The sequence below is a fragment of the Pseudophryne corroboree genome, chromosome 3 (assembly GCF_028390025.1).
Source record: "Pseudophryne corroboree isolate aPseCor3 chromosome 3, aPseCor3.hap2, whole genome shotgun sequence".
Classification (NCBI taxonomy): Eukaryota; Metazoa; Chordata; class Amphibia; order Anura; family Myobatrachidae; genus Pseudophryne; species Pseudophryne corroboree.
In genome coordinates, this window is record NC_086446.1 from 702,742,188 (window position 1) to 702,769,107 (window position 26,920).

Consider the following 26,920-nt stretch of genomic DNA (forward strand, 5'->3'; position numbering starts at 1 on the left):
CCCCCCCCCCCCAAATTGGTACTAGTAAAGTGATGAATCTGCATGGATCGCAAAAAGGAGCATGGCCTTGCTCAAATGGGCATGGCTTTGCATAAAGGGGTGTGGCATTGCAGGAAAAGGACTACCTTATACCCCAGTTTTGCAACCTGCACGCCCAGACGTTGGCCACCACAGGAAAAAAAATAATCCTGATTCATGCCCCTTACATTATTTGTCATTTTTCCTCCTTATAGTAATGCCCAGTATACATTATGCCACATACTGCAATGGCCCTTAGACATTATGCTACACACAATAATGCCCATGACACAATATGCCACACACCATAATGCCCCCGACACATTATGCCACACACCGTAATGCCTGTGACACATTATGCCACACATCGCAATGCCCGTTATACATTATGCTAAACACTGCAATGCCCCTGATACAGTATAGCACATACAATGCCTGTGACACATTATGGCACACGCCGCAATGTCCGTGATACATTATGTCACACACCGCAATGACCCGGAGACATTATACCACATATCACAATGCCCGTGATATAGTATACCACACACCGTAATGCATGTAACACATACCGCAATGCCTGTTATACCGCATGCCACACACCGCAATGCCAGGGGTGGTCTTCAGGTTGCCGACTGTTGGGATCCCGGCGCACAGTATACCGGCGCTGGAATCCCGACAGCCGGCATACCGACAAATTTTCTCCCTCGTGGGGGTCCACGACCCCCCTGGAGGGAGAATAAATAGTGTGGCGTGCGTAGCGCGCCACCGTGCACGCAGCATGGCGAGCACAGCGAGCCCGCAAGGGGCTCATTTGCGCTCGCCACGCTGTCGGTATGCCGGCGCCGGTATGCTGGTCGCCGGGAGCCCGGCCGCCGGCATACCATACTACACCCCAATGCCAGTTATACATTATGCCACACACTGTAGTGCCCCTGAGACATTATACCACATACCACAATGCCCGTGATAGAGTATCACACACCGTAATGCCTGTGACACTTTATGACACACACCACAATGTCCGTGATACATTATGCCACACACCGCAATGTCCATTACACATTAAGCCCTACAGTAAGGCTTCTAATTACTTTTAAATTACCTGCTCATTGCCAGGGGTTTCATGCTCTTGCTTCCATGCACGGTGCCAGGGGTTTTCATGCTCAGGGTGTCATGCTCGTTGTCAGGGATTTAATGTGCTAGGTGTTATGCTTGTTGCCAGAGGTATCATGTGCTGGGTTTCAAGCTTGTTGCCAGGGGGTAATATTCGTTGCCAGGGGTTTCATGCACTGGGTGTCATGCTCATTGCTAGGGGGTAATGCTTGTTGCCAGGGATTTCATAAGCTGGGTGTTGTGCTTGTAACCAGGGGGTAATGCTTATTGCTAGTGCTGTGCTCCCAGTGCCACATATGCCCCCAGTGTCAGCTATTCCCCCACAGTGCCAGATACACATATGCCCCCAGTGCCCCATATGCCCCCCCCCCGTGCCAGCTACAAACATACACCCAGTGCCAAGTATGCCCCCCCCCCAGTGCCAGATACACATATACCCCCAGTGCCAAATATGCCCCCCCAGTGCCAGGTACACTTATACCCCCAGTGCCAAATATGACCCCCCAGTGCTAGGTACACAGCCTCTGCTGTTTTGGGAAGGAGCGGGAGGGCACAACGCATGCCTCTCCTGTGAATCCCTCCTGTGTCTCCAGCGGCGTGTCTGTCAAATGAAGTGCTGGTTCGTGAGCCAATCAGAGCTCACGAACAGGCACTTCATTTAACAGACTCGACGCTGCTGCCGGAGACCCAGGAGGGACACACAGACTGTGCCCTCCAACTCCTTCCCAAAACAGCAGCAATCAGTGGCGGCGGCACCCCCGCAGCCCTGCACCTCCAAGCCATCGCAGTGGCTGCGGGGGCAGTAGTTACGCCACTGACGCCAGGTTTTGCTTTAGTATTATTGGCAATTTTAATTTATGGGCCAAACTCTCACCTTAGTAAATCTAGCCCTTAATTTGCAAAAGGGACCATTCCAAAAAATAAAATTACGTATTTCAGAAAATGTCTGAATATTGTTTCTATTATTGTTTCAATACATTGAATAAAAGTGCCGTTATTCACATTTAGGTTGCCCTTATGGTAGCAAATGAATTCTGGGAACAAGGAGACTTGGAGAGAACGGTGCTTCAACAACAGCCTATTGTAAGACATTGTCATGTTTATATTGTAGTACAGTTTATATATTGTGGTGATGGATACATATATAGGGCCAGATGTAATGAAGTCCGAGATCACCGGGGTGTGTGAGATGCCGTCCGATCTCGAATGTTTTTTAATGGGGCAATCACTTGCCTTGTAACTAGTGATTGCCCCTTTAAAAAATCATCTGAGATCGTCTGGCATCTTGCACCTCCGGCCATCTCAGGCTTCATTACATCCGCCCTATTATTTAGTTTTAGTATTACATGTTATGATGATGCTAGGACTCATCTGCGGCCCTGCAATGTTTTGTTATGTGCACTATATCTACTTGAATAACAGGCACATATTATGGTACACGGTCATTCCACGGTGTTTAGACACACTACCATGAAAGCAGTCGCCATCTAATATGGTGGTTTGGGGAATGGTTTGGAAAACGAGCCAGACTGGAACAGCAGAAACATTCTAGCTCCCACTTCATTCATTTAAACTTATGTTTTACACTAAAATACTGTTCAGGTTAACTTAATTTATGTCCTAAACGAATAATGAGAAAGATGAGTTATTGGGACTTATGTGGCATTTATGTGTATTTTATAGCTTTTTATTGTATGATTTGAAGTACAAATAGAAATCTGTTATCCCGCTGTTGGGCATTGGAAGGTGATTTTGTATCCGACCCTGGCAGCATACAGTACTTACTATGACAAGCTATTGCTACTATCCGCCTGTCTTTGTTAGTATGGATCACGCTGCCCACTGTTTTTCCATCCGTGCTGCAGCTATCATCGTGACTATTGGGCCTTTCACCCACCCCTTGCAAAAGATCCCTCAGAATCCAGCATCCCAGATGCCTGAAATTGTCAGGGAAGCCAGGCTACATGCCCATGGCACTCCCAGATGACTCAGCTGTTCTATGCATCTGAATAGTTGCTGCGCAGTTGCCATCTAGGAACATCTATTTCACATTATGCACCGTCCACTTGACATGTGACACGAACAGAGCTACTCGTTACTGTGGACACTACGATATTCCCTGTCACATACACATACATATACAAGTGGTAGGAGTTTGGAATGGCTATAACTAAGGGCGTGCGAGCAGTGCCAATGCACAGAGGGCAGGGCTTTGTCAGCGGGCATCATTGTTGCCCACACAGTCCCTCCAGCATCTGGCTTGGAATGCCATCCTGCAGCTAATATCGCTGCAGCAGTGCTTTCTGGACTGTCCTTTGAATGCTCCTTACATGCACACTGCAGCTTGTACAGTTCTCCGGAGCATCCTGAGGATGCCATTGGCCCGCCCTCTCGGCATGACGTCATGATGCCATGCGTTCAGGGGGCGTGGTCGGCACAGGGTCCCGTAAATCCCTGCTACAGTGCTGGAGGTTGGACTTTGATGGACACTTTTGTTCAATGAACCTTTTCAGATTTGTATGCATCCACAAGCGCTTACATATCCTGAGGTGTCTCTATGAGCTGTGCAGACCATCAAGGAGGGAGACACAAATCTCCACAATGACCGTGAAGTGACCCCTGAAATGGTCAAAGTCATGTTGTGCTAATTTTCCCTAGTTGCATCCCATATAGCAGAACTGGAAAATACGCATAAGGGGGAGAGGTCGACCTACGGCGGCCCCCTTTGTTTCCGCTCACATAAGCTAATAAGCTCCCCTTGAAATAAAGAGTCTGACACGTTTCCTTTGGATCGAATTACTGGCCACAGTTTATTTCCATTACCTTACATGTTACCTTACAAGGTTGCGGGGCACGGATAGAAGTGGTGGGCAAGGCGCCCCTGGGTCCCTGACCCCTCCCGATTTCCTGGGGGCGTGCCCTGCCTACCCTGTAGGCACCGCGGCAACGCCCCTGGGGAACCAGCCCTCCTGGCGCATATCACGCTCACCTGGCGCGCAGCTCCCTGGCCCAACCGTCCAAAGCTGGAGCCGAGCATGCGCCCGTTCACCGAGGGTGAATCTGCCAACCTCGGCTGGCTCCCCCCGTTCGCCATGCCTTGCGCACCGCTTCTTCCCGCCGCCCGCTGACTGTGACATACGTATTCCTTAATTTTCCTTAACACATTAAACATACGACCGTATTATAACTTGCAACGATTTATACGATAAAACTCTGAACTGTAAGTATATGTACCTATATACACCTTTTCTAAATGGGTGGGTGGGTGGGTCACTCTCTGTGCTCCCCTCTCAGTGGCCGCCTCCTCCCCCCCGCCTTCCTATTTAACCCGCCCGCTATCCGGCCGGCCCCCTCGCCTTCTACAGGCTACCAGCGCCTGTAGGTGTGAAAGAGGGGACGGGCACACCTGCCCGCCCCTCCTTTCCATTGTGCCGCTGGCCCGCGGGCCACCTGCCGCCCCTCCCCCTTACCCCTCTCCGGCGCCATCACGGGCTCGGCGCCTTTGTTACCATAAGGGGGAGAGGTCGACCTACGGCGGCCCCCTTTGTTTCCGCTCACATAAGCTAATAAGCTCCCCTTGAAATAAAGAGTCTGACACGTTTCCTTTGGATCGAATTACTGGCCACAGTTTATTTCCATTACCTTACATGTTACCTTACAAGGTTGCGGGGCACGGATAGAAGTGGTGGGCAAGGCGCCCCTGGGTCCCTGACCCCTCCCGATTTCCTGGGGGCGTGCCCTGCCTACCCTGTAGGCACCGCGGCAACGCCCCTGGGGAACCAGCCCTCCTGGCGCATATCACGCTCACCTGGCGCGCAGCTCCCTGGCCCAACCGTCCAAAGCTGGAGCCGAGCATGCGCCCGTTCACCGAGGGTGAATCTGCCAACCTCGGCTGGCTCCCCCCGTTCGCCATGCCTTGCGCACCGCTTCTTCCCGCCACACGAGGATCTCGGCTGCCCCCCTCCCCCGAGACCCGAAGCCCCCACCCTGCAACCAGCTACTGACCCCCGGCCTCCAGTGCTTCCTGAAGCGCGTTATTGAAAAGGTCAATCCCAATGTCCGACAAATGGACCCCGTCGCTCCTATACATGCCCCCGATCTTTTGACTGATGTCCTTATGCCGTATGACCTGTCCCCCTAGTGCGGCCACGCATTTGCCCACGGCCGCGTTGACCCTTTTCCTAGCCCTCTCCACTCCTGCCCCTTTCCGAGCTCCGCGCCAAGCTAGCCTGGGAATGATGTTAGACCATATTAGCTCTACGCCCGGCCATCGCTCGCTTACCCATGCTAGATCGTCCCGTATTGTCCTGATTAAGTCTAGGGATTTCATGTCGCCCAAATCGTTGCCCCCCAGGTGTAATACTATGGTATCGGGGCTGCTTGTCGCCTCTTCCCCGGATAACAGGGTGCCCCTCAAGCCGTGCCACCTCATCCCTCTCTGCCCAAACCAGCATACCTTCCCCTCTTTCTCCGCTAGCCCCAACTGCTTTCCATACGGCCTCCCGGCGGCCCGTGCTGCCGCCCAGTGAACGTATGAGTGACCGACGATCCATATCCGCCTCGCCTCCTTTTTTCTTGCGGATGGGGCTGTGTGGGAGAGGGGGGGACATGATCGTTAGATGTTTTCTGTTTCGTCGTTGAGGGGTCTAATGTAGCGCCTGTAGCTGTTGGACCCCCACCTGCCTAATGCTTTGATCTCTTCGATCGCGCACCCTTCGTTAGCGGCTGACGTGGCCGCCCCTATTCTAAACGAGTGTGTCCCGAATCTCTCTGCCTGCCAGCCAAGTGCTCCTACACATTTCTTCAACACTGCTGCAAACTGGTACCTAGTGAGCGCCGCCCCGTCCTTGTGTACCAGAAAATTCCCTCCTCCTGCCGGCCTTGTTATCCTAAATGCTTCGACCGCCCTTACCGGGCAGACCGCAGCGTCGTCGTGCCTGCGCAGCTGCACCCATTTTCCCTTTCCGTTCTGGTCTGTCTTTGATCTGCGTATTTTACACAGTACTGTGTCCTCCGCTACGGTAACGCTACTGCACTGCAGCCCTGTTTCCCTTGCTGTTTTGGACTGCGCTACCAACTCGCTAACCCTGAATGCCCCCCTAAAAGCCATAATAAAAGCCGTTGTAAACAACCTTGCCTCACTCTGGTCGCGGCAGACGCTTGGGACCGCTTCTATCAGTTTCCTCAGCCTCTCGATTGTGATTGGTTCCCTAGCGTCTGGTTTCTTAACCTCCGCCCTTGCCCAGCCCTTCATTATCGTGCGTACTACGAAACTCTTCGTCTCGTCCCTTTCGCCTGCCAGTTTCTGGAAAAAGGATACCCCTGCTAGTATCGTGTTTGCTCCTGCCCTGGACGTCTGCTCCCTTCTGAGTTTGTCCAAGAACGCCAACACTTGTTGCTGCGGAGGCTTGGCTTCCATCTCCCCCTCCCCCTGGAACTGCCGCCATCTTCTCCATGCGGCCTTGTAGGCCTTCCAGGTTTTTGGCGCCAGGGATCGCTCCACCAATTTATCTAGTTCTGATCGACTATCTGCCAGAGATAGGAGGGGCATGTTAAACCTACTTCGCTTGCTCCTGGCGCTGCGGTCCTAAAAACTTCCCATTTCTGCCTGGACAATGCGTCCGCTATTACGTTCTTCTCCCCTGGCACGTGTCTAGCTCTGAATGTTATGTTGTGGTGCAAACAAACTGCCACCAACCTCCTGAGCAACCTGACCACCGGCGGCGATGATGCCCGCTGGTTGTTCACGGCTTGCACCACCCCCATGTTGTCGCACCAGAATTGGATCTGCCTGTTTGCCAGCACTTTACCCCATATGTCGACTGCCACGACTATCGGGAACAACTCCAATGCCGCTAAGTTCTTGGTGATCCCTGCGGTCTCCCATTCTGGTGGCCATCGCTGGGCGCACCATTCGCCCTGCAAGTATGCCCCAAACCCCGTAGCTCCTGCTGCGTCTGTGAATAACTGCAGCGCCCGGTTTGGTGCTACTTCCTTGGGCCAGATTTGCACCCCGTTAAACTGAAAGAGGAACTCCTCCCACACCCGCAGGTCCTCCCTAAGCTCCCTGGTGATGCGTATGAAGTGGTGCTTTGATGCCCTGCCTGCTGTGGCTTGTTCCAGCCTCCTCTTGAAGATTCTGCCCATTGGAATCACCCTGCAAGCGAAATTCAGGCTCCCCAGCAAAGACTGCAACTGCCCCAGCGTGACCTTCTTGGCCTTTGCGCAGTCGCTCACTTCCCTGACCAACTTTACCACCTTCTCTGTTGGTAGTCTGCACTCCTGCCTAACCGTGTCAATTTCTATGCCCAAATAGGATATAACCTCCGTCGGGCCTTCGGTTTTCTCCGCCGCGATGGGTACGCTGAACTCTTCCAGCATACCCTGTAGCTCTCGTAAAAGGTGGCTACACTGCTCCGACTCTGGTGGGCCCGCCACCAAGAAATCGTCTAGATAATGCGCTATGGCCCTTGCCCCAGCGCGTTCCTGCAAACACCCTTGCAGGAACAAACTAAATGCCTCGAAGAAAGCGCATGAAATGGCGCACCCCATTGGCAGGCATTTGTCCACGAAGAAAACCCCGTCAAAACTTAGACCCATCAACCTGAAGCTCTCTGGGTGCAATGGAAGCAGTCTGAAGGCCGACTCAATGTCTAGCTTTGCCATGAGAGCTCCTTTCCCTTGTGCTCTCACCATCTTGACCGCCTGGTCAAAGGATTGATACTGCACTGAACATTGCTCTTTGTCCAGTGCGTCGTTTACCGACCCTCCCTCGGGGTAAGACAGGTGCTGGATGAGCCTGAACTTCCCCGGTGCCTTCTTTGGGACCAGTCCCAAAGGTGACACTATCAAATCCTGTAATGGTGGGGCTGCAAATGGCCCCGCCATTCTGCCTAACTCTAGCTCCTTTGCGATCTTCTCCCGTACCACCCCCGGTTGCTCCTTGACGGATTTCAGGTTTCTTATTTTTTCTGTGGGCGGGACCTCTCTTATTATTGGTATCCTAAAGCCCTCCCTAAAACCGTCCCGCAGTAATTTGGCTTCCTGCTGCTTCGGATACCTGGCTAGCCACCCCAGGATCCTGCTTAAATTCACTGGGCTAAACGCTTTTCCCAGCCCCTGCTGCCGCGGGTAGTTTTCTTGGGTGATTTGCTCTCTTCTTATAGCAATCCTTTGCTGCATGACTTGCGTTGCAAAAGGAACATGCGTGCCTAAATTTGCACTGCGCGCGGGTGCACTGAGATTCATTAAACGCCCAGCATTTGAGGTCATGTTTCTGCGTGCCAGGCCTCCCTGCCCCGGCTGCTTGTGCCGGTGCCGCCTTCTCCGCTATACCGCTTGCTAATGCCTTGAGCCACGCGTCGAGGTCCCTAACTCCGAAGTCGATGGGCTTACCGCCCTCTGCCTTCGCTCTAAAACTCTCGTCGTACCTCAGCCAGACTGATCCCCCTTGTTCCTTGTACACAGAGTATATAAAATCTGTATATTTCAACATGCTCATCGCTACGTCGGGGTACGCTTCTATGTAACAGCCGGAGTAAGCGAACATTCCGCTCAGCCAGTTCTCAATAGTCTTGTAGCTATTGACTTGTGTACCCCCTTTCGGTTTTGCCTTTTCCTTGTCGCTCAAGCCCTTCTCTGTCAATGAACATATATCGACAAAACCCCCTTTTTCTATCTCCTTTCTGATTTGTTTTGGCAAGTGGCCTGCCACTGCGCTAAACTCGCAACCCACACTGGATCCTGTCTGCAAAAATTTCTTAGCCGTTTCCTGCTGCACCTGCCCCATCTGTTCCCTAACCGCATCTGTCCCCGGCGTAAGCCCCTTCCTTTTCTTACATGTCGCTCTAGCTAACTTTAGCTGCTCCCTCAACACTCTACATGATTCGTCCTCGTCTGAATCCGTTGCGCTATCCCCCTGCTCCCTCGCCTGACCTGCTCCGCCCTTACCGACCACCCCCGTGAACTTAACCATCATGTTACCAACATTCTGCGATATATCTGGGGACACCATAACATTACACAAACTGTTCATATCGACATTGGTCTCACCCGTCCCGTGTGAGGATTCCCTCGCTGGACCGTCCGCGCTGGTCGTCGCGCCGGATGCTGTCTTCGGTGTGGTGGCCACTTGGACCGTGTTGACTGCTGGGGCATCGCCGGCCGTAGCGTAGCCCATGACGCCCTCTCCGCGCTGGAATTCCGCGCCTCCTGGCCGCTGCGTGTATGCCCTCTGCCGTTCCTGTGGCGTGATGGTACCGTGGACCGCCGTATTGCTCCCGTGCGTTGATCTTGCTGGCGTGGCGAAGACTTGCAAGTTCCTGTGCACTGCCTCCCTGTCGCCTTGTCTTGTCGGTGTGCTGTGCTGGCTGCTGTGCTGCACTGATCGCAGCCCTCCTCCCGTCGACTGATAACGCTGTTCCTGCCTGTCTTCTCTCCTGCTGCAGCTGCACCCTCGACAGCCGTGCCGTGATGTGATGTATGCCTCCGGCGGTGATGCGTGTCGGCTGTAACCCCTGACCGGTGATGACCTGCGTGTTGTGAAATGCAGGCTGTGCCGATGACGAGGGCTGGGCGGTGGCGAATGGTAACGCGGTGATCTCCGGCCGTAAGATGACTCCCTGCTTCCGTGCCCGTTGTGATGCCTCTCCTTGCTGTGACGGTGTCCGTTGTCATGCCTCCTCCTGTCCGGTTGCCCCGCCGCCGGAAGCTGTGACATCTCCTTGAACAGCTGGGTGGAAGCCTCCTGTACCCACGCATCACGGCCGCTTGATGATGTGCCGCCCTCTCCTTTCTCCCATCTACGGGCTGGGGTTTGCGGTTGTGTGGCGGGTGAAGTGGGATTGGCGCTGCTCAAAACTTTGCCCCAACCCTTCCGCCCCTCCCCCCCGGAGTCAGGTCCGTCTGACTCCGCTGCCGCGGGGATATCTTCGTAAATGGGCGGCAGGTCACTCACCCCGTATTGCTGCTCGCTGGCGATCGCTGCTGCCGGCTGCTTCTTCCTCTTCGCAGCCCTGGCTGCCGGATTGGAGCTGCTCTTCCTTCTCTTCGTCTCCTGCAGCTGTCCTCTTCCTTTCCTGCCGCCAGGGGGAGCTCCTGCATCATTCTCTCTGTGCTGCTGCTGACGTGCTCCTTCCCTCCCTGCAGGGTTAAAGTGCAACCCTGCGCTGTCCTCCGTCTCCTCCCTGAACCTGTGGGGTATGCTCCTTCTTCTGACCCCCCTCTCTGCTGGCCCATCCATGCTGCTTTCCTTTTTCTATTTCTGCAGGGGATGCAATGTGGCTTCTGCAGCTGCCCTGCGGTGCCGATCCTGCTGGTGGCCTTGTCCGCCGAAATGCAACCCTATTCTGGCCCCCACGCGCTGCACCCAGCCTCCGGAGCCGCCGCGCGACCGGAAGTCGCTTCCGCAGCCTGTGCCCGACGTCTCTCCGTCCCCCCGCTGCTGCCTCTTCTCGTACCCGCCGAGCCGCACTCACCCGCGAGTGACCTTCTTCCTCCTGCTCGGCGGATGCTGGTGCCCTCCGTGGATCCTCTCCGCCGCCGTTCGTAGCACCGCCGCTGCTGCCGTCCGCTGGCTCGCTCTCCTCACTCTCTGTGCTCCCCTCTCAGTGGCCGCCTCCTCCCCCCCGCCTTCCTATTTAACCCGCCCGCTATCCGGCCGGCCCCCTCGCCTTCTACAGGCTACCAGCGCCTGTAGGTGTGAAAGAGGGGACGGGCACACCTGCCCGCCCCTCCTTTCCATTGTGCCGCTGGCCCGCGGGCCACCTGCCGCCCCTCCCCCTTACCCCTCTCCGGCGCCATCACGGGCTCGGCGCCTTTGTTACCAATATTTGGTTGCTGTCATATACAGTGATCTGGGCAGACAAACATTGATTAGATAATTTTCCAGTCCTATAATATAAATGTTTTATTTTCTGCTGTTTTGATGCTGCAACATACTATAGGTCTTATTGTAGTAATATATATTTACTCATTCCCTTCACCATTTTCTGATTCTTTTCTCAGCATGCATTTATAATGTTCTGATTGCATACTGCAAAAGTTTACAGTTCTAACTTGCGCATGGAAAGTGTTTGACACAAATTCATTTTTTGGTGTCTTTTCCTTTCAGCCAATGATGGACAGGAACAAAGCTGAGGAGCTGCCCAAGCTTCAAGTTGGTTTTATTGATTTTGTATGTACATTTGTGTATAAGGTAAGTTGTTCCTACGGCTCCTTCATAGCCCCTATAGTAGATCTCCGGATATTAAAAACTAACCTGAAAATGTCCTCAGAATTTATGTGAACAATTCCAAACTGTGACTGGATAAAACTGATAATATCCCTGATTTTATATAAAACACATATTTTAAATTGTAAGTACAGTATCAATGCTTTAGAGCTTTATAATTTCAAGATACATATTAATGTGGGTGATACAGTACTACAATTAGGCAAATCTAGGCAGCTGCATAGTCCGCCAATTTTGTGTTTAATTTTAATGCACCCAAGGGGCCTCCAAACAGAGCAGTAACCACTGGTGGAAGAGCAACCAGCAACTTCTTATGTCAGCTGCTGCTCCTCCATGACAGTATTACACTAGTAATGTGGCTTTGGCTATATTGTTACAGCAGTGTTTCCCAAACTGGTTGCCGCAGCGCACTTGCTATGGGGCCTTTTGGCTAAGATCAAGGGGAACATGTACTAAGCAGTGATAACAGTGGAGAAGTGAGCCAGTGGAGAAGTTGCCCATGTCAACCAACCAGCTGCTCTGTATACTTTTATATTATATACATGTTACAGCAATGCTGATTGGTTGCCATAGCAACTTCTCCACTGGCTCACTTCTCCACTTTTTCACTGCATAGTACATGTCCCCCCAAGTGTAGTACCTGCTCGTCTGGTCCTCATGGTGTCGTGTCTGTTCCTACACTGGGGGAGTGAGAGGCCCCTGGTGTGGAATCAAGACCCACCATGTGGAGCAGGTATGAAGCTTGGTCTGGCTGGAGATCGGGAGCAGCCTGAAACCCGAGGTGTTATGTGTCCCTGGTTTAAGGGGAGCCTGAAAATGCACTGGTGTTTTGTTTTCACCCTGCACTAATACGACACTTGCACTTTCACTTAACCTCTTCTGACTGCCCCCACTTTCCTTTGCCCTGGCCTTCTGGTTAGGGAAAGGACAATTTTGACTTTGCACCCGGCCTTCTGGCTGGGGCTTATTTATTTATTTTTCACGTGTGTTTGCATTTTTTTTGCACTCCACTACACCTTTTTATGTTTTTTGTGTGTGTGTGTGTGTGTCACGTTTTGGCGAGGTTTAGGTGACATCCTTACGGGCCACCCTCTCCACTAGTTGCCGAGGCCCTCTTCTTTTGGGGAGAGCTGGAGGTTTTTCGTTCCCCAGCTGGAAGCTTCGCCCAACCCTGAGGAGAAAGGGACGACCCCGAGCCGTGAGGCGGAGCAAAGTCTGAAGACCTTTGCCCCCTAAGGGGCCTTTTGGCTCCAGGCGGGTCCATCTGCGCTTCGGCAAGGGGGGACCCGAAGATCCTTTTTCTTTGGGGAGTTACGGGGCCCTACTCCTTTTGGAGAGGGTCCAAAAGTCCTATGCCCCCAGCACGGTTTTTGCACTGGCTGATGAAGCTACGCACCTCGGGCTTCAAGTAAAGAAAAAAAAATGGGTTGGTGGTCCAGGACCAAATCAAATTATATGGTCAATGGGCAGTGGCATATCTGAAATGGGTGAAAGGTGTGCGGTGCACACGGGCTCCTGGGTTCTGGATGGGCCCACACCGCACACCCATTTCTTACATACCCATCTGGAGTCCTGTGTCATTGGTAGCAGTGCTGCAGAAATCACCAGGAAAGAGGTGCAGCAGCCATTTTCCTGGAGACCTGGCACAGCACTAGGGTCTTCTAGTGACCCTAGTGCTCAGATTCTGTGCTGCCAACTAGAGATGAGGGAGCCCTTATGGAAACTGCATACGGGCCCCCTTCCTCTCTTAATATGCTCCTGTTAATAAGCCTGACTCTGAGTTGGGAATAAAGAAAGAAGGAACAAGTAACTGTGCACCTGGACAAACCATGTCGCAGTACATGTGGGGCAGATATAAGATGTGCAGAGAGATTTAGATTTGGGAGCAGGGCCGTCTTAACAGCAGTGTAGGCCCCTAGGCACAGCAATGCACTGGACACCCTATCCATCCTCCAGAGGTAGGGATTTGGGGTGCTATCAGCGGCAGTAGGGGGTGTTCTATCTTCCGCTCACATGTAGGACCTGGAGCAGTAATTTCTGCTAATTACTCCTTTACTGCACAGATGGGGCTAAACTGTAGAAGGGGGCATTGGGCTGAATGAAGAAGCCCTGGTATATGACTTCCAGGGTGGTAGGGGGTGTTTAATACGTAGGGGAGAGTGTACAGTGGAGTGGGCTTAATAGTCATCATTTTCTGGTGGGAGGGCAGCTTGATTGACTGCAGATATCCCAAGTTCCTGAAAATAGATTTCTTAGCTTTGAATTGGATAAAAATCCAGATAGTTCCACCTATCAGGAGGTACTGGGGACTTGGGGATCAGAGTTCAGCAGCCAAAGCAATCCCCTGACGAATATATAAAACTGCATATTAGGCTTGTGGAGCTGGGGCAGGGACCAGCTGCTTGAAGGCTGATATCTCTGGTTCTGAGCATAGTAGAGACAAGCTGCCAGTGTCCACCGAATGTAGAGAGTCCCAGCTTTTGGAGTATGCCATCAGAAAAACTCAAAGTCAGACAGAACCTGAGATATCTTGCTGGGAATAGCAATTAACAGGCTTGGATGGGGATGATAAAATCAATTATTACCTAAAAACATTAAGCTATATTCTATCATGGACTAAGTACGCACTGTGTACTGTAAGGGTACGCAGCTAGCGTAGTGGACACTAGGCCGTGGGCGCGACGCACGAGCGACACGCACGCTCACAGAATGTTACACAGTAACCCTTAGTAACAACACACCTTAAGGGTACGCTTTACCCTATAAACCTTGGCAATGTAATATAACGATGTAATGCTTGTTAACCTTGATAATATGAGACGCTGATTGAGCGATTGAGACGCTCAGTAAACCCTTTACAGTAACTAGTGAAAACACAAGACCTGGTTAGGATACAAAAACCACTTGGGCTCTAACACCCAGTGGATGATTCTATTTGAGTAAAAAGGGGAAAAACAGTACAGCTTATACACTACAAAACTAACATAAAATCTAAACAGAATAACGAGAAAAATATGAACAATAGCGAACGATCGCAAATACAAGAAAACAGAATGAGTACACAATGAGAACAAATGGCAAACACAGAGGATAACAAAATGGCTACAGAGAACTTACACACGTGGGAATGATTCGCAGGCGCGTCCTGAATCCAGCCCTCAGCCTTCAATGTGAAAACCTTGCAGAGGGAGTGAGTGACTGGACAGGCAATGGTGGTCTTTATATACACAACATACAGTAACAATACAATGGTCCTTATAATCTCATGGTTCATTGGACACAGGAATGTGTCTCTGCATTATAACAAAAAGTCATAGCTGGGTTCGAACAGGTGGGCTGTGCCTTTCTCCAACTGTTCAGGTGGGAGGTATCCTTAGGATTCCCGCCGCATGGGTAATGAACAACAAATACAGTAAATATCTATAAACTACTTTTGTACATAACTATGTGCAGGAGCGAGCAATCTCTTCCTAACCAACACCGAAATGTTACCAATAAAATACTCTACAGCTGGATACTAGACACCACCGTTCTACCTTTATCTGACCCTTCCCATCATGCAAAGAGGAATTTCTCTGTCCAAGAACCGTTTACACTAAACATACTTTCCAACATTGTTAAGGGGAATATTCACTATAAAACACCCTATGTGGGTAAAATATGTTATGATCGAGTCGCCCGCTAGACGCTCACAAACTCTACCGTAAATGCGCATACACCGCGCGTGATCGCCGGAGCGATCTTACGCAATTTGCGGATATGTGCACGCACGGCAGAGCGCATGCATGTGCAGCGGGCATGTGCATGAGGGGTTAGTACAAGGCATATGTAAGAGGATATTTTTCGACTTTGACAGTCCACCCTTTGGCAGTCAACAATAACTGCCACTATCTAAACAATTAAGCAGAAAAATATATTACCATGAAATACCTTATTATGATTGGGAGTAGGGAGAAGAGGAGGAGGTGGGAAATGTATGACCCAGTGAGATAGTAAAAAGCATGTATGTATGAAATCCATGTCTGAGGGGTCATGTATCATCGTACCGTACATGTTCTATAATAAAGCTTCGAGGTATTGCGAAGTATACATTGAATCCTTCTTATCCCGTATTAAGGGTCTGTAAGTGGGCTAACAAACTCTACCGAGCTCTTTTTGGCCTTTAGCTCCAACAAATGGGGTGCACATTAGTTAATGATACATGAAGGGGGAAAGTATGTGAGTGCTAATATATATGTCTATATCACCTGTCAACTATGTGTGTCACTACCTGAAGATAGAAGAGATGAAGATAAGAAACATGCTTTATAAATGCATTCGTATTAATATATATGTGTGGTCGTCCTTGGGCGTCTGTTGGAGTCTTGTTGATGTCTTGTCGAAGTCTTGTCCGGATAACTGTATCTTTTCTGAGTGGCAAGCAAAGCTCTTCAAGTGTCCATAAAAATTACAGTCTCTAACAGTTCATCAAATGGCTGTGACAAAGTTCATCAATGGTCTGTATAATGGGTCATCAAAATCTTCTTCCGAGTCGGTGTCTTCTTACCTTGGAGGAAAACAAAGGAGAAACGGGTGAAAGAAATGGACCGTGGAATCACGTTTTATCACAACATTGTCTCGATTGATGGGTCAGAAATTAAACTAGTTGTTGTTACAATGCCCTCGCTCCTCAAACTCATCAATTTGGTACTTCGCTTGCAATACATTAAAATTCGAACACATCTGAATATCAAACCAATCATTATGACAACTCCTAGGATACATAAGAGGAATTTCCCTACAGTAACGATAACATTTTGAGCCCATTCTCCTAACCCTGAGAACCAATTTCGTGAGTTCAACCATGATACCCAGCCGGTCAGTTCATTACCCACAGAAGCAAGGGTAAGGTTGTGTCTCCTTCGGAACTCCCACTTCAATTGCAAGATATCGTCCATCTTTTGATCTATGACCTCGGTTGGGTCCTCAGTGCTGTTTGTGATATACATACAACACTTCACTCCATACTGAGTTGCTAGGGTGACACAATACCCTCCTGTCACTGCTGTGATGTACTTGAGAACCATCCTGTGCTGGATCAGTTCCGTTTTGTAAGCTTGCAATTCTCTCCCAGTATATCTAAAGGTGTCATCATACATCTCGGTGATATTGTCTATCAGGTTCGCTAGCGCGGTAATATACCTAAAATTTATAACTCCTCTGGCGGTACGGGTGATATCTAGCGCGAGCAGGAGTTGAATCCCGGTGTATTCGTGGATCAAATCAGAGGCTGCATGCTCTGTCCTATCTATAAGGTGTCTCTTTACAATGTGTTCGTAATGGGTGTGAGTGTAAGGAGCTTGAGCATTGCGGTGAACGTCTTTCATTCTATCATGGGTAATGGTCATTACTTCCGGTAACACTCTTCCAATGTAACACAATCCCTCTGAGTTTGGGGCAAGCCACTTATATGCCTTCCTCCCACATATGAAATATGCATCATCGGGGAGGACATATGGGACAGAATATGACATCACCATATTACAAACCTTCCAGGTGAAAAATCCTATCCCTAATTCTCTCATCTGACTAGTACACGTATCAGGTTGTATGATATGCGCACAGTATCCTGGTGATACTTCTCCAACTCGCATGGGCCTACTTCCTAGAGTGTACCTATTTTGGAAATATCTTCCACTGTTGGCTATTTGGCGTATAAGCTCTGAGTCAATGGGCATTCTATCGGCTCTGTGTGAGAATGTCATAGTTCGGTTGTTCCATGTTACTTCCCAATTTCCCGGCTTTCGGGGATTAGAAATGTTAAAACATATTAGGGACCTATCCACATGATATTGGTGGAGCTTCAAACTAGGAGGCCTAGAAATATTAAATTTCTTGTCCACCGGTCTCCCACCCCTTAATTCAAGTACCTCATCTATCGTTAAAGAGTATGGCACTAGTCCTGACTTTCTATGACCTTGAGGTACTTGTGAGCACACCCAGCATTCCGTTTGGTTTAAAACCTTACCCACTAATGAGTGGTAGTCACTCAATGGATGACGGTCCATATTGATATTAATGCTGGACTGACATCTCTGGATGCACCCGTCCTCAACTATGTTGTCACAATTCCTACATATACAATTCTCTTCAGCTAACAATCCTTCACAATGTCTGTTAGTATCATGGCTACCAGATCGTTTTCTGATACTCGCCTTTGCTCGGTGATTGTGTTGCTCTTGGAATTCTACGAATCCATCCTGGTCATCAGAACCCATTCCAGATCCTTTCTCGACCTCACTGGTACTCTCAACGAAACAGACTGCTCTGGTCAACAACAGGGTCAACAGGAAAACACGAACTGCAGTCTCTTGGGGCGAGTCCATCTTAGGAGGAGAAAGAAAGAGTTGTAATGGGGGAAAGGAAACAACTAGAAGGGAAAGAAAACTTGGCGCGACAACCGCCTCCGATATTGTGGTTCTCTGTGCTCAGGTGCCGTGACAACAGTCCTGCCTCTCAGCCTTCCCGGAACAGACACTCCAGTGATATGGTTTCCTCCACACTCTGCTCTTTGTCACGGGCTCTCTCTGGGTCAGCGACCTTCTTACAGTGGGACGAGTGGACCCAAGTCTCTCTTTCGGCAACCTTCAATGCTGTCGTGCTGGTCAGTAAGACTTGGTACGGTCCTTCCCAACGGTCAATCAGGCAACCTGAGCGTAGAAAATTCCGAATCATTACATAATCCCCAGGTTCAATGTCATGACAATTACTGTCTGGCAGATCAGGAATCACCAGCTTTAGATTGCTATTCTGATTCCTCAACTGCTTGCTCATCTTAACCAAATACTTTACAGTGACTTCATTGTTACATTTCAAATCATCCTGGGGGTCAATCATTACATGGGGTTGTCCACCAAAAAGAATTTCAAAGGGGGACAGATTAAGAGGGAACCTGGGAGTGGTTCTGATGCTGTACAATACAAGTGGCAAAGCTTCTGGCCACAACAATCCAGTTTCAGCCATTACTTTGCTCAACTTGTTCTTAATAGTGCTGTTTACTCTTTCCACTTTCGCACTCGCCTGTGGGCGGTACGGAGTATGCAGCTTACTATTAATTCCCATTAATTTGCACATTACCTGAAAGACTTCACCTGTAAAATGGGTACCCCTATCACTTTCAATTATCCTAGGGATACCATACCTGCACACAAATTCCTGCACAATTTTCTTTGCAGTAATCATAGCGGTATTTGTGGCAGCGGGGAACGCTTCAACCCAATTTGAAAACACATCAATACAAACCAATACATACTTTAAATTTCTACAGGGTGGCAATTGTATGAAATAAATTTGTATTACCTGAAAAGGGCCGTCCGTTGGCGGAATATGGGATGGTTCTGTTGGTATCGCCTTTCCAATGTTGTTCGTCAAGCAGGTGAGGCATGTCATTGCCCTCTTACTCGCATGGGAAGAAAATCCTGGTGCACACCAGTAGGCTCTTACCAACTTGCACATACCTTCTTTACCTAGATGAGTCAGCCCATGTGCCGCCTCCGCTAAACTCTGAAGGTATGCTCTGGGTGCCACTGGCTTACCCTGTCCATCTGTCCAGAGTCCTGAGGACTCCTGGCCATATCCTTTTAAACCTCCAGACTGCCTTTTCCTGTGGAGAACACAAATCTTGCATTTCACTCAATTTCTGTGTGCTGACGGTATTGAATACCATCAGTTGTGTGATGTCTGTCTGTATGGGGGTACTGGCTGCTAATTTAGCAGCTTCGTCTGCCCGGCTGTTACCAAGTGACACTGGGTCTTGGCTGTATGTGTGGGCTTTACACTTGATAACAGCCACTCTGTCAGGTTCCTGTATTGCTGCTAAGAGTCTTTTGATGTGGGTCGCATGCGCCACGGGTGTGCCAGCTGCCGTCATGAAATTTCTGAGGCGCCATAGGGCCCCGAAATCATGCACTACTCCAAAGGCATACCTAGAATCCGTGTAAATATTGGCTGACTTACCTTTAGCCAATTCACATGCTCTGGTTAGGGCGACCAGCTCAGCAACTTGTGCTGAGTGAGGTGGGCCCAGGGGTTCCGCTTCTATGGTGCCTTTGTCATCTACGACTGCGTATCCAGTACATAAGTCTCCCGAGTCCGTCTGTCTGTGGCAACTACCATCAGTGTAGCAAGTAAAATCTACACCTTCCAGTGGGTTGTCACTGATGTCAGGCCTTGCAGTGAAATTTTGGGTCAAATATTCCATACAATCATGTGTGTCAGTGTCTGTACTAAATCCTCCTTCACCATTACTCTCATCCCCCACCCTTTGTGCCTGTCCAGGCACACCTGGGAGATACGTTGCAGGATTTAGTGCGCTGCATCTCCTTATGGTGATGTTTACAGGGGCCATTAGTGCTAATTCCCACCTTGTAAACCGTGCGGATGAGACGTGTCTGGTTTGGGCAGAATTCAGTAAGGCTGACGCTGCATGAGGTGTATGAATGGTCAGGTTGTGTCCTAGCACTACATCTTCGCTTTTACTCACTAGCAATGCTATCGCTGCAACACTTCGCAAGCATGTGGGGAGGGATCGTGCTACCGTGTCTAGCTGAGCGCTGTAGTAGGCTACCGGCCTGCTGGCATCACCATGCTTCTGGGTTAAGACACCTGCCGCACACCCAGCACTTTCTGTACCGTACAGTTCAAAGGGCTTCCCATAATCTGGCATACCTAAAGCTGGCACTGTTTGAGTCTCTCAAATACCAGTTCGGACTCATCTGTGTGCGAAATCCGATCTGGTTTGTTTGATGAGACCATCTCTTGTAAAGGTAAGTCTAGTATGGAAAACCCTGGGATCCAGTTACGGCAGTACCCACACATTCCTAGGAAAGTGCGAATCTGTTGATGGGTTTGCGGCAGAGTCATGTCGCGAATCGCCTGTACTCTATCAGCAGTGAGGTGTCTCAGTCCTTGCGTCAAGCAATGTCCCAAATATTTTACCTTGGTCTGGCATAATTGCAACTTATCCTTTGAAACCTTGTGTCCCGTATCAGAAAGATGAAGCAGAAGCTGTTTCGTGTCTTTCAAGGACGATTCGAGTGAATCAGAACACAGCAGTAAGTCGTCTACATACTGTATTAATATTGATCCGCTGTAGACAATCATGCAAAGCCTGTGAGAAAATACTTGGGCTGTCAATGAAACCTTGTGGTAAGCGAGTCCAGGTGTACTGTACTCCTCTGTATGTGAATGCAAACAAATATTGACTGTCAGGGTGCAGAGGTACCGAGAAGAAAGCGGAGCAGAGGTCAATCACAGTGAAAAATTTCGCAGTGGGAGGGATTTGCATAAGGATAACAGCTGGATTTGGCACTACGGGGAATTGGCTCTCAACTATTTTGTTTATCCCCCTTAGATCCTGCACTAGCCTGTAACCCCTCCCCCCGCTCTTTTTCACAGGGAAGATGGGACTATTGGCAGTGCTGGACATCCTAACCAGAATGCCCTGTTGTAGCAAGCGCTCTATTACTGGGTAAACTCCTAACTCCACCTCTGGCTTCAGAGGATACTGTGGGATTTTTGGAGCTATCCTACCATCTTTTACTTGAACTACTACAGGAGCTACATTTGCCATTAATCCAGTGTCTTGTCCATCCTTGGTCCAAAGTGACTCTGGTATCTAGGAAATCATTTTCTCTACCTTGGACGGACACCTATCTGTAACAGCAGTGTGTGACATTAGCCTTTGTGGGGAGTCTAGCATATCCTGTACTTCCTGAGCGTGATTCTCGGGTATATCTAAGAACACACCTCCAGGAGTACAATATATGACACACCCCATCTTGCACAGTAAATCTCTCCCAAGTAGATTAGTCGGAGCCGATGCAGCTAGCAAAAAGGAGTGCTTGGTCTGCAAAGGCCCTATCGTAATCTCTGCTGGTTTGCTTAAAGGGTAGTGTTGTACTACTCCTGTTACTCCCATGGCTGGAATTGTTTTACCAGTGGTCTTCATACCCACTGTTGAATTTAACACTGACTTGGCCGCCCCCGTGTCTACAAGGAAAGGTAGAGATCTACCAGCTACATCAATTGTGACCTCGGGTTCACTTCCAAGGCTCACAATTCATTTCACTGGCTGCAGACTACAGGTGTGGCCTCACCCCTATTGCATGTGGTGACCTCCCCGCAGCGCGCTGGCAGCTACAACATGTGAAGAAGGTAACTGGGAATTTTCAGAGATTTGCCAGTCTCTTTTTGGTGGGTACCTTCTTGTTTCCCCTGCATGTGGCTCATAACTCCGTCTCTGCGGTCCCTGATCCCAATTACGTGTGTCATGTCGTTGTCTAGGGGGTTGGTATACCTTATATGGGTCGTTAAACATACAATCCCGTGCAATATGTCCTTCTCTGCTACAGTTATAACATTTTATCACATTTGACTTACCCACAGGGGTCTGGAGCTTAGGCTGAGGTGGCTTCGTTGTAAGGGCTTGTATACTTACTGCCATCAGCTTATCACCCTGTGACTCCCTGTGTCTCATGATGTTCCGATCATGTTCAATAGCGGTCTCTCTCAAAGCAGCCACCGACATACCTCTCCAGTTGGGTTGAGTGGTCTGTACCCTTGTTTTCAACACTTCCTTTAAACCATCCATTAACACAGAAACTGCTACTTCCCTATGGTGCACATTTGTCTTAATGTCTTCTATTCCAGTGTACCTAGCCATTTCCTGCAGTGCCAGATGGAATTACTCAGAAGCATTTTCCCCTTCTTTTTGTCTTATGGAGAAGATTTTGTTCCACTTGACAACAGTTGGGAAATATACTCTTAGCTGCAGGTTGATACGTTTTACATTGTCCTGATTGTACTCATCAGTGAGAGGTACTTCTTCATCTAACCTACAATCAGTGATAAACTTCGCAGAGTCGATATTGGGGGGCAAGCATGCCCTCAGCAATGTCCGCCAATCTTTGTTATTGGGTTCTGCGGAGTTACCTAATTCTCTAATGAACCTTTGGCTTGCAACTAGATCTTTCCTAGGATCAGGGAATTCAGACATAATTGTTCTTAATTCTGTCCGGGAAAAGGGACAATGCATTGCAATGTTCCTGATGGGAGTGACTCCTGTAGCGTCAGTTTTTCCATTTGGGACTGCAATCACCCTGACAGGATTAAGCTCAATCACATCACTCTGGGTTGATTCTACAATGTGTGGTGTAATTGTTTCTGCATAATGTACAGTACCGTACTTACCTGCGGACACGACCTCACCTGTCCCTCCACTAGGGGCCTTTGCTACTCCTCTTACTGGTTGGGCCGTGCCCACTGTAGTCTCACTTATGGTGGCTGCTAGAGAGAGTGCCGATATTGTGGTAGGCTCATCTTCCTGGTCGCAGTCCTGAGGGAAGTTTAAGACAGGATACAACTTGCACGGGTTAACATTAGTATCAATACACTTATCTACTTTACTCTTATCATTTATACATTTATTAAGTGCACTTTTATCATATACCAGTATGTCATTCTCTGTAGCCACTTTCTCTCCTGTTATGTATGGTGGTGGTGGTGCGGTAGCTATCAGTTTCCTGATAGGATTGGAATTAGCTGCTTGAGCTAATCCTCTTTGTATCTCGCCTTCCTCTTGCCATAACTGTAAATAATCATAATGTCTAATCCGTTGCTTGCCGGACTTTATTAGACATATCCTTCTCCTTAAATTTTGCAAAACCTCAGGATTAAAACTGCCTACCCTGGGAAACTTTTCCCCATCGTTCACAGTCATACGTTCCCATTCATTGCATAAAACCTCTGCGTGTGATCCATATTTCTCACACATTACGTACCTCGCTGACTCGACTGGCCGCGGAATAATATCAACCTGAACCTTGGTTCATCGTCCCTTACTTAAGCAACTGGCCCCCATTCTTTGCAGGTATTGCATTCTCAGCGAATTCCTACAAAAACCATGTTCCCAGAGGTAAGGCGACGGTGAAAGTCCAACGAGTGCCTTCACCCACTCTCGCCCACGTCGACCAATATGCCCACACACTGCTTCAGCGCTGGCGTACTCAACCCATGGCCCCTATGTAACCTCTACTTACTGGGGCGTGTGGGAGTATGCTACCCTTCCCAGTAGGTATCAGTTGCTGGAGAATTCCTGAGTGAACAGCGAACCTCCCTTAAAAATAAAAAAATAAACTACACAAATCACGTTAGAATGTACAAATAGTGTTTATGATCCTGCAAAGCGTACGCAAATTGCGTAATGGGTATCAAGGTAACCAACTAATGCACACAATTACATGCGGTACAGTCGCAATGCGTATAAGTAACTATTACTTATCCGCAGAACGACTAGCGGAATCGGTTGTTTAGGCTGCGAAACCTTCAGCCGGAGCGTATTCTCAAAACGGGCCTATATGGGTATTGCGCCAACCCCCAGGGCTGCGCTCACTACCTCTGACCTTTCTTAAGTCAGGGTTTTCAGAAACTGCGTATAAGTACTTTTAACGGCTTTCTGACTTTCGCGGACCTCCTGGTCTGCTGTAACACTAATTGCTCCTCTTACCTTATGGACTTTAAACGTGAGATGGCCTTCTCCCACGCCACCACGTGTTCACTTCACGGGTATCCTTCTACGAGATCTCGATTTTTCTCAAGGTTCACACCAAAAAAACTTTACTTGCATACACACGCTCTTTCACTTGATATATACTTTGATTTTTCTGTACAGAAAATATCTTTCATTCAGGTAACACAGGCTAATCCCAGAGGTAATGCAACGAGAGGAGGATCTTTTTAAACTAAATTTTGGAAACTGAAACAAATTTGTGCTATTATCTCGTGGCTTCCGTATCTACTACTAAAACAATGCTATCGTGTGATTTGTATTTAGTGGGCATATCCGTACGCACGTTGCGTAATGTACGCCACGTGGGTAGGCCTTTGCGTTGCGTACGCTGTCTCGCACTCGGTCAGAGACACGTGTACACAGGCCGGATACGTCCGCAGTGACAGAAATAACACGCTTCTATAAATGCAAACGATTTTTAACTATAATCGTTTACCAAACACCACATAAACCTTTATAACTGGGTGTGTGTTTTACAATTACTCCCTTAAGTATTACTTTTACTTTTAACTAAATAGCAACAAATTTTCTCAGCACGTGATCAATGCTAATGGCAAACAGAAAGGTAGATATGTGAAAATACGCAAATGGAAATACAAGATTGTGCGTGTGTTGCGTGCGCAATTTTCACCAATACAGAAATTTAAACAGATTTAAAAGACAATAGCTTAACGTTCTTACCTTTCGGTTCCGGATCCCACCAGCATCCCTACAAACCAAGCGGAGCAGACGCTTATCTAATCAGCACTTACCGTATCCCCAACCACCAAACGGCTAACAGGGGATACTACCTTCACGCCCTTTGCTGATGGATAAAGTCTGCCTGGTTCCGCTTGGCTGCGGATATGAGGAGGCCCGGACGATGCCCCCAATTGATAAAGTCAATTATTACCTAAAAACATTAAGCTATATTCTATTATGGACTAAGTACACTATTGGCGCACTGTGTACCGTAAGGGTACGCAGCTAGCGTAGTGGACACTAGGCCGTGGGCGCGACGCACGAGCGACACGCACGCTCACAGAATGTTACACAGTAACCCTTAGTAACAACACACCTTAAGGGTACGCTTTACCCTATAAACCTTGGCAATGTAATATAACGATGTAATGCTTGTTAACCTTGATAATATGAGACGCTGATTGAGCGATTGAGACGCTCAGTAAACCCTTTACAGTAACTAGTGAAAACACAAGACCTGGTTAGGATACAAAAACCACTTGGGCTCTAACACCCAGTGGATGATTCTATTTGAGTAAAAAGGGGAAAAACAGTACAGCTTATACACTACAAAACTAACATAAAATCTAAACAGAATAACGAGAAAAATATGAACAATAGCGAACGATCGCAAATACAAGAAAACAGAATGAGTACACAATGAGAACAAATGGCAAACACAGAGGATAACAAAATGGCTACAGAGAACTTACACACGTGGGAATGATTCGCAGGCGCGTCCTGAATCCAGCCCTCAGCCTTCAATGTGAAAACCTTGCAGAGGGAGTGAGTGACTGGACAGGCAATGGTGGTCTTTATATACACAACATACAGTAACAATACAATGGTCCTTATAATCTCATGGTTCATTGGACACAGGAATGTGTCTCTGCATTATAACAAAAGGTCATAGGTTGGTTCGAACAGGTGGGCTGTGCCTTTCTCCAACTGTTCAGGTGGGAGGTATCCTTAGGATTCCCGCCGCATGGGTAATGAACAACAAATACAGTAAATATCTATAAACTACTTTTGTACATAACTATGCGCAGGAGCGAGCAATCTCTTCCTAACCAACACCGAAATGTTACCAATAAAATACTCTACAGCTGGATACTAGACACCACCGTTCTACCTTTATCTGACCCTTCCCATCATGCAAAGAGGAATTTCTATGTCCAAGAACCGTTTACACTAAACATACTTTCCAACATTGTTAAGGGGAATATTCACTATAAAACACCCTATGTGGGTAAAATATGTTATGATCGAGTCGCCCGCTAGATGCTCACAAACTCTACCGTAAATGCGCATACACCGCGCGTGATCGCCGGAGCGATCTTACGCAATTTGCGGATATGTGCACGCACGGCAGAGCGCATGCACGTGCGGCGGGCATGTGCATGAGGGGGTAGTACAAGGCATATGTAAGAGGATATTTTTCGACTTTGACAGGGACCACTGCTTTCATGTCGAATATCTCCGGTTCCCCAGGGCCGATTTTCAAGACTCTGGTACCCCTGGAAAAAGGGGACCCTCAGCTATCAGCATAGGGCCCTTATACTCCTGGGGCCCTTGGGCAAGAGCCCATTGTGCCCATATACGAAAAGACGGCCCTTTTTGGGAGGGGTGTGTCCATACTCAAGTATACATTGTAAAAAAAAAATGAAGCTGTCCAGCAGGGATCAGTATGTGAAGCTGGCGGCGGGATCCCAACATTCAAAATACCGGCATCGGGATCCCGATAGTGAAGAAGCCGACGGGGGGTGGGGGTGGGGGGCGTTATTCAGATCTGATCGCATAGCGGGCAATCAGGTCATACCAGCGCATGCATATGCACCGCAATGCGCACGCGCATCAGAGAATAACTGGCATCGCCAGTCAGTGATGGGATGGTGTGAAAAATCCGAACGCACGGGCGTTCGCAAGGTGATTGAAAGGAAGAGGCCATTTGTGGGTGGCAACTGACCATTTACTGGGAGTGTTTGGGAAAATGCAGGCATGCCCAAGCATTATCAGGGAGGGTGTCTGACGTCAGCTCCGGCCCTGATCAGCCCGTTCTCATTGCACTGGAGGTGTAAGTCCTGGGTTGTGCACAGACTGCACAACATGGATTTTTGCAGTTCAGCTACACATGCGATCGCATACTTGCACGGCGAATATACACATTCCCACTGTAGACGGTAAATATCTGATTGCAGCACAGCAAAAAATGCAGCCCAGCGATCAGA

General features: G+C 48.9%; 1 protein-coding gene across 1 annotated transcript in view; it reads left to right on the top strand.

Moving 5' to 3' along the window:
- Positions 1 to 26,920, top strand: part of PDE6C (phosphodiesterase 6C) — a 263,370-nt gene that overhangs the window by 168,001 nt on the left and 68,449 nt on the right. The window contains exons 19-20 of the mRNA XM_063962080.1: positions 2,143 to 2,217; positions 11,246 to 11,329. Of these exons, the coding sequence (XP_063818150.1) occupies positions 2,143 to 2,217; positions 11,246 to 11,329 (159 nt within the window). The remainder of the gene's footprint in view (positions 1 to 2,142; positions 2,218 to 11,245; positions 11,330 to 26,920) is intronic.